Genomic DNA, 9,026 nt, shown 5'->3' on the forward strand with positions numbered 1-9,026 from the left:
GGTAATATTTTGATAATAAAGAGGTAATAATAATGTAATATAATGGTAATTAACAAGTAATAGCTTGCTATTAGCAATGGGTATAACTAGGTAGGTTATAATGCAGAAACACATCTAAAGATGCAGAATTTTTCTACTTAGACCTTAGATTAAACCAAAACCAAAGTGCATCCTTTCATTTTATGTAAGATTTAAAAAATGATGTATTGCAATAATACAGACATGTTCATAAAAGGTTTAGTTATGTAGTTTGATGAGTATAATTAGTACGTAGGCAGCTCGTCAACAGTATCACATGTTGTATTTAGATAAAACACAGAAACTAGCAGGTGTGTTTCCAGGTCATCATGTTGCCTCTTAGTGTTGGTTTAATCTCACATCAACATCAAGTGAAGTTGAAACACGTAGTTATGCATTTTGTCATCGTTATCTTCAGATATGTTTCTGCATAATTACCCTCTCTTTGGCCCCTTATCACCCTGTTACAAGACTATTATATTACCTAGTTTACCCACCGTTAATACAAAGCTAATACTTGTTAATTAACATTATATTACATTATTATTACCTCTTTATTATCAAAATATTACCTTATTATTACCAACCTGGAATGTAAAGTGCTACCAGATCATTTAGAGACTCTAGGCAGTGATTTGACCGACAGTTTGTTGGGTTTAATAGAATCAAACATGGTGTCCTGTACTTGTACAGTATCTAAACACTAACTGTAGTATTTCTGGAAGGTTTGATGATCATTGTGATAAATCAAACTGTCACATCCCAAATACTGGCAGGAATATAAACACTACAACAGTAGAGCTTGTATGAACAGTAGAATTAAGAGTCAGTGGTTGTGTCTTCATGAGGATTATTGTTTCCGTTGAGACAGAAACACTTTCTCTCACACTCACACCCTGTCAGATAAGGAGGGAGTGGTCTTCAGTCGGTCCGGGTGATGAAAGCTGTTTCCTGTGAATCTGACTGAAGCTGATAGAGACGCTGACTCGCCCGTTATTACATCACTCGTCACTGACGTTAGACTCACTTCTTCAATATTTAATACTGACCATTAAGTGACATTTTAAATTAAGATTATTCACATTTTAAGGATGCAGCTAACGATTATTTTCATTACTTATTGTTGTTTGGATCAATGTTTCCCCAACATGACGTCCTCAAATGTTTTGTTTTATTCACAACACAAAAATATTCAGTTTACTGTCAGAGAGACTAAAGAAACCAGAAAATATTCACATTTAACGAGCTGGAACCAGAGAATTATTGACTCCACACAATGAATTACTTATCAAAATAGTTGCGGATTACTTTCAGAGTTGACAACTAATCAACGTTTGTCACACCAGAATCACATGAACTGAAGGCCGATCAAAAACCACAAAACACTTTTAAAAATTATAAAAAACATAATGGACATAGCCATGGTGACGTCATCCATCGGTTTGTGGACTCCAGTTTCAAGCCTCCAGTTTGGCATTTTGACTGTCGCCATCTTGGATATGTGGAGCCATATTTGGACGAGAGGGTGGAGCTGACCATAACGCTAGCTACTGGATTGGTTAGCATGGTGCATTTACACTGTACGGTTAACTGTGATAATGCTAATTTTTGCTAACAAAAACAGGCTTAAAACCATTAAAACAAAATGTACTTACCGGAAAAACTGAACATCCGACTCCTTAGAGGGTCTTTTAATACAACCAAACATTGAACAAGACTTGTTTAGGCGACCAAAATGTTACAACTTTCATGAACTGAAAACCCAGAAATAGTGACGACCACGTCTACACCTGTACTCTGTGAATCAGGAGTTAGGCCACGGTTACGTCCGAGTAGGTCTATCTACGGACTCGCAGCATCTACAACAACACGCCCACTTGGTTATGTTGAGGCATGAAGATGATGGTTAGGGTCAGAGGTCAGGAACGTTTGTCATGTTGGTCTGTAAGACTGCAGATAGACCCTTCTCGTTACGTTACCTAACCAACGTTGTCGCCATGGTGACACTCAAATCATCCGCGCTCTTAATTATGTATAACTTTAAGCCTTAATAAAATGTAAACGGATGAGTTATATTAAAATGGTTGTAAAGATGTTTATTTCTGCTGTACAGTTGGGGATTTTAACATGGGGGTTTTATAAGAGCTGGATACCGGTCCTATAGGAACTGCTCGCCTGGCGCATACGCCAAAAAAAGTTTCTAGCTTCCGTGTTGTGCGGCGCACTGAATATGCGCAGGAGTGTTTCCCCCCCTGGCCCCGCCCACAAGCTCCCGCTCAGCCCATAGACTTTATATTGTGATGACGTCGCTTGAGGAAAGTTTTACAAACATAAAACCTCCATGGATCAAAAGTTCATGATAGAAAGAGTCATAACTGACGTTTGCAGTTCGAGGCGTCCTGTCAACAGTTTTACAGGCGTCTCTTCTACAGTGGTGGTCTATGAGGGGGAAACGCTTTCTGGGCCGGATTTTTCGCTGCAATACCGCAAGTGGCCACTGGGAAAAACTGGCTGCAAGGCTGCAAGGCTGCAAGGCTGAGCGGCGGCGCCCTATCCAGCTCTTATTATACATCCATGGGTTCGACGGTAGTCATTTGAGGAACTGCAGCTTTTGGCTCTTCAACATTAGCGTTGTTTTTCAGCCCCAGACGTCGCTGCTTGTAAGTGACTAAATAAATAAACTTCATACCCAAAGTTCAGTTAGTTTGTGTATCAACTTGAACTGCAGATGTTTTACAGTATCTCTGTTGCAGATGTTTGGTTTTTAATAGATATTTAATGGTTTAAATGTTTTAGAGAGCAGATTACAGCTTTGTTGTTTAACTTTGTTAAAATCTCAACGCTTCAACTTCTGGCTGTGAAAAATAAGTATTAAATTAATAATGTGGTATTAAAAACTCTGAAATTTGACTTGGTGAACCTGCAGAAACCCTGTAATAAGATGTATGTCCTTATCAGGGGGAATACGCTAATATAATCAGATTGTTTCCTGTCTGCACTTTAATGTCTTCAGTTTGATTTAAACTGAAACAAAGAATTCTTCTCGTCAATAAACTGAGAAACCTGAACTCTCCCCTCAGGTTCATGAATCAGACTTTGTTCTAAAAATGAAGAAAAAAGGAAAAAAGTTTTTAAAAATATGTAAACTTGTCTGAATGTTACATCTGTAGAATATGTGACCAGATGTGTTTGAACATAAAGAGTTTAGATCCTTTATTTATTTTTAATTATACTGCCCCCCTCAGGACAGATTAATCACTTCATTTATTGATACAGTTCAGCAACTTTGTGATTAAGTATTGCAGTAAAAGTACATAAGTATTATGAGCTTGATGTAGTTAAAGTATTGCAGTAAAAGTACATAAGTATTATGAGCTTGATGTAGTTAAAGTATTGCAGTAAAAGTACATAAGTATTATGAGCTTGATGTAGTTAAAGTATTGCAGTAAAAGTACATAAGTATTATGAGCTTGATGTAGTTAAAGTATTGCAGTAAAAGTACATAAGTATTATGAGCTTGATGTAGTTAAAGTATTGCAGTAAAAGTACATAAGTATTATGAGCTTGATGTAGTTAAAGTATTGCAGTAAAAGTACATAAGTATTATGAGCTTGATGTAGTTAAAGTATTGCAGTAAAAGTACATAAGTATTATGAGCTTGATGTAGTTAAAGTATTGCAGTAAAAGTACATGTAGTATTATGAGTTTGATGTAGTTAAAGTATTGCAGTAAAAGTACATAAGTATTATGAGCTTGATGTAGTTAAAGTATTGCAGTAAAAGTAGTGGTTTGGTCCCTCTGACTGATATATTATTATATATGACATCATTAGATTATTAATAGTGAAGCATCAGTGTTAGAGCAGCATGTTACTGTTGTAGCTGCTGGAGGTGGAGCTAGTTTACACTACTTTATATACAGTTAGCTAGTTTAGTCCAGTGGTTCCCAACCTAGGGGTCGGGCCCCTCCAAAGGGTCAGCAGATAAATCTGAGGGGTGGTGAGATGATTAATGGGAGAGGAAAGAAGAAAAAACAAAGTTCTGATACACAAATCTGTTTTCAGTTTTTGGACTTTTTCTCTAATCTTTGATTTTTGCTGAAATATTGGATCATTTGAACATTTATTGAAATGAAAGCATGTGAGAAGTTTAGAGGGAAAAATCACTATTTGGTGGAGCTGTTAACAACTCATAGACATGTGAAATGTGACCCCGACTACACACTGCTTTTTGTAAGACGTCAAAAGACAAAAAGGTTGGAAACCACTGGTTTCATCTTTAGTACTTGAGTTAATGTACTTAGTTTCTTTCCTCTGCTGATAATAATGCAGATAAACTAAATGACCCACTAACACACCTGTGGGAGTCAGCAGGTTGTTGAGGCTGCAGGTCTGACGGGTGAAGCAGCTCTAAGTCCTGCTAAGAGGATCACACACACACACACACACACACACATACACACACACAGACATACATGCACACGCACACACACACACACACACACGCAGCAGTGTAAGCTGAGCTTTAAGTGCTAATGATCTGTTCAGTCTTCATGTGTCTGATGTGTCGCCGTGTTGAACAGAGGGATGATGGGAGCAGGCGGCGGCTCGGCAGGACGAGGAACCCCAGAAACATGACTGACCTCTGAACCCGCGAGACACGCAGAGCACGGTGAACACACACACCTCTGCTGTGTGTGTGTGTGTGAGACAGCAGAGTGTGTGTCCATCTGTAGATCAACAGTGTGTTTGTTGTTGTGTTAATGTGTGTGTGTGTTAATGTGTGTTAATGTGTGTGTGTTAATGTGTGTTAATGTGTGTGTGTGTTAATGTGTGTTAATGTGTGTGTGTGTTAATGTGTGTGTGTGTGTGTGTTAATGTGTGTTAATGTGTGTGTGTGTTAATGTGTGTTAATGTGTGTGTGTTAATGTGTGTTAATGTGTGTGTGTGTGTTAATGTGTGTGTGTGTTAATGTGTGTTAATGTGTGTGTGTGTTAATGTGTGTTAATGTGTGTTAATGTGTGTGTGTGTTAATGTGTGTGTGTGTGTGTGTTAATGTGTGTGTGTGTGTTAATGTGTGTGTGTGTTAATGTGTGTTAATGTGTGTGTTAATGTGTGTTAATGTGTATGTGTTAATGTGTGTGTGTGTGTGTGTGTGTGTGTGTGTGTGTGTGTGTTAATGTGTGTTAATGTGTGTTAATGTGTGTTAATGTGTGTTAATGTGTGTGTGTGTCAGGTGTCATGGACGACGTGGATGTGTCTCCTCTGCGGCGTTTTGTCGTTGCGAAGCTTTCAATCAGCTCCATCTTTGATCAGCTGCTGGACTTTGTGAAGGATGGCTCCGCCTTTGTTGATGGTCAGAAACACACACACACACGTTTGTCTATCTATACTTGTGAGGACCTTCCAGTCCAGTCCAGTACTGGAAGGTCCAGTAAAGCTGCGTTACGTCACATTTATGTTCCAAAAACTCCAGACGTCTGCAGGAACAACTTGTGTATTAATGTGTGAAGTGACGTCTTCGTGGTGTAAGTGCTCGTTAGTGAGTTCTTCAGTTCTGTGGTTCTTACCTTCGTGTTTATTCATGTTTGGTGTCGTAGTGATGCAGTTTTCACCGTCAATCTATTTCTGTATCAGCTAGTTCAGAACACAACAACCTGCAGCGACTAGCAGGTGACAGATGTGTCGCTCTACAGTGGTCTGGGTCCGGTTGAGTATGTAGACCTCATCCCTGAACCCTAACCTGAACCCTCAGAACAAGTCTGAACCCACCTCATAATGTAGAAATATCGTCACTACGAGGGGTTAAAAGTGAGCGGGCCTCACAAAGACAGAAAGAAAAGTGTGCACACACACACGCGCGCACGCACACACACACACACTGAGCTTGTTGTTGCTATTTCTTGTAATTAAATCAAAATTTAAAATAAAGTTCTTCAGAACAGCTTCAAGCTCTGAACATCAGCTGTTAACATCTTGTTTGTTTGTTTGTTTGTTTGTTTGTTGTGTGACGTCAGAGGCGTGGCGGAGCGACGAGCTGGGTCAGGTGGCCGTGGAGGAGCAGAGTTTAGAGATGCAGAGCTGCGCCACCAAACTGGCGACCATCAGAGAGATTCTGCTGCGGAGACACATGAAGGTCGCCTTCTTTGGCAGGTAACCAATAAAAACACTGGAAACACGTCAGCTGATCATCATGTTCTTACACATATTAATATATCTGCTAAAGCATCAAACTCTGACCTGCGAGTTTATAATCTACAGTTACACGTTTTGATATTTTGTAACATGAAATATTTGAATCCTGCAGAGTAGAAAATGTTTTCATGAATCAATAATTAAGAAGAAAACATTCTGATAATCTGACGTTTGTTCCTGGATTATCAGATTTCTCGGTGAGTTTAGACGTCATATTAAATTATTTTATTAGAACACACATGACATGTTAGGATTTTATACTTTGAGAATAATATTAAATATATAAGTTAGTTTCCTTCCTGTAGAAGGTTTAACTATGTGTTGTCATGCTGTTAAAGAGTCCAGAGAAGAAGAGTGTTGTTTCCATGCAGACGCTGCTGCTGCTGCTTCCTGTCTGTGGTGTCTGTAAGTGAAGCTCTGATTCCTGCAGCTGTTAACTCAACAGTTTTCTGTTGAATCCAACTGTCGGCTCAGATAAACTTATCTCTGACCCACAAACTGCTTCCTGCTTCACTTTGTCCACGTCGTCCTGCGGAGCGTTGCCTGAGCGTCGGCGTCACCGGCTGTCAAGAGCTGTGCTGTTGTATTTCTGTAGGAAGTGATGATGTAATAACTGTCAGATGATGCAACACGCTGGATGATGTAATTTCCCTGTAAATGAGTCCATGAGATATTGACAAGTTCTTTTAATCTTTTTTTTAATGGATATATTTATAATTATTGCCACATTTTAGTTTGTGTATTTATCATTTTTGATCAGCGTTTCCGTAGCAACAGAAAGCTGAAACACTCATTTAGACGTCTGCGGTGTCAGTTTGTCTTTATTTTGTTCCATCATGAGTCCAAAAAGGAGAAAACTTACAGCTGAAAATATTTTTTGGGGGGTTTTTGTTTGTTTTTATTTCTATTTCTGTGTCACTAGTTTACAAAAACGTGCATCTTCATATCACGTGGAAAAGAAAACAATTAATGAATGAAACGAAACTTTATCCAGAACGTTCAGGTGTGTCTGTTGCCCTTTAAGACTTCTCAAATAAATTCCATATAAAAAAACGACGTAACCATGACGTAACCATGACGTAAACATGACGTGACCATGATGTAAACATGACGTAAACATGACGTAACCATGACGTAACCATGACGTAAACATGACGTGACCATGACGTAACCATGACGTAACCATGACGTAACCATGACGTAAACATGACGTGACCATGACGTAACCATGACGTAAACATGACGTAAACATGACGTAAACATGACGTAACCATGACGTAAACATGACGTGACCATGACGTAACCATGACGTAAACATGACGTAAACATGACGTAAACATGACGTAACCATGACGTAACCATGACGTAACCATGACGTAACATGACGTAACATGACGTGACCATGACGTAAACATGACGTAACCATGACGTAACCATGACGTAAACATGACGTCGTCTCTCCGCAGGACGAGTAACGGGAAGAGCACCGTGATCAACGCCATGCTGCGGGACAGAGTGCTGCCCAGCGGCATCGGTCACACCACCAACTGCTTCCTGAGGGTGGAAGGAACCGACGGCGACGAGGCGTACCTCACCACCGAGGCGTCCAATGAGAGGAGGAACGTCACGGTACGCAGGACTTAAAGGGACAGGTGCACGTTAACCTGCGATTAAACAGAGATGTGTGTTGATGAATCACATGACTGAGTGATAACCTGACCTTCCTCCTCCTCCTCCTCCTCCTCCTCCTCCTCCTCCTGGTCAGACGGTGAACCAGCTGGCTCATGCTCTCCACATGGATCCCACGCTGGACTCAGGCAGTCTGGTCAAAGTGTTGTGGCCTAAAAGTCGCTGCGCTCTGCTGAGAGACGACCTGGTTCTCATGGACAGGTAGGTGACTGAAGAGCCCACAGCTCCTCTTCCTCCTCCTCCTCCTCCTCCTCCTCCTACTCCTCCTCCTCCTCCTCCTCTTCCTCCTCCTCTTCCTCCTTCTCCTACTCCTCCTCCTCCTCTTCCTCCTCCTCCTCCTCCTCCTCCTACTCCTCCTCCTCCTCTTCCTCCTCCTACTCCTCCTCCTCCTCCTCCTCCTCCTACTCCTCCTCCTCCTCTTCCTCCTCCTCCTCCTCCTCCTCCTACTCCTCCTCCTCCTCTTCCTCCTCCTCCTACTCCTCCTCCTCCTCCTCCTCCTCTTCCTCCTCCTCCTCCTCCTCACCTCTGGACAGGCAGGTGACTGAAGATCTCCTTCCTGGAGATCACAGGACGATACAACAGTGAACTGAATAAACACAAATCAAACTCATTTCTACCTCTGACCTCTGACCTCTGACCTGTGACCTCTGACCTGTATCCTGTGACCTCTGACCTCTGACCTGTGACCTGTGACCTCTGACCTCTGACCCAGCCCCGGCACTGACGTCACACTAGAATTGGACGGCTGGATCGATAAGTTCTGTCTGGACGCCGACGTCTTCGTCCTGGTGGGAAACGCAGAGTCCACGCTGATGAACACGGTGAGTGTTTTCTATAGATCTGCACTGATCAGTCCATTGATCGATTAGAAGATCGACAGAAAATTGAACGCCTACTATTTTGTTAATTGATTGTTTTGAGTCATTTTTTGTGCGTGCGTGTGTGCATGTGTGTGCATGTGTGTGTGTGTGCGTGCGTGCGTGTGCATGTGTGTGCATGTGTGTGCGTGTTTCTGTTGGCAGGAGAAACTTTTCTTCCACAAAGTCAGTGAGAGAATCTCCAAACCAAACATCTTCATCCTCCACAACAGATGGGACGCTTCAGTGACCGAACCCGAGTACATCGA

General features: G+C 41.3%; 1 protein-coding gene across 4 annotated transcripts in view; it reads left to right on the forward strand.

Annotated features, from left to right (window-relative positions):
• The first annotated feature begins 5,177 nt into the window (after positions 1 to 5,177).
• mfn1a (mitofusin 1a) overlaps positions 5,178 to 9,026 on the forward strand; it is a 15,767-nt gene continuing 11,918 nt past the window's right edge. For all 4 annotated transcript variants that reach the window (XM_042428235.1, XM_042428236.1, XM_042428234.1 and 1 more), the window contains exons 1-6: positions 5,178 to 5,372; positions 6,034 to 6,169; positions 7,678 to 7,840; positions 7,977 to 8,101; positions 8,613 to 8,721; positions 8,923 to 9,026. The exon at positions 8,923 to 9,026 is cut by the window's right edge and continues 4 nt beyond it. In XM_042428235.1, the coding sequence (XP_042284169.1) occupies positions 5,258 to 5,372; positions 6,034 to 6,169; positions 7,678 to 7,840; positions 7,977 to 8,101; positions 8,613 to 8,721; positions 8,923 to 9,026 (752 nt within the window). In that variant the 5' untranslated portion in view covers positions 5,178 to 5,257. The remainder of the gene's footprint in view (positions 5,373 to 6,033; positions 6,170 to 7,677; positions 7,841 to 7,976; positions 8,102 to 8,612; positions 8,722 to 8,922) is intronic.

Source organism: Thunnus maccoyii, chromosome 12, assembly GCF_910596095.1.
Source record: "Thunnus maccoyii chromosome 12, fThuMac1.1, whole genome shotgun sequence".
Classification (NCBI taxonomy): domain Eukaryota; kingdom Metazoa; phylum Chordata; class Actinopteri; order Scombriformes; family Scombridae; genus Thunnus; species Thunnus maccoyii.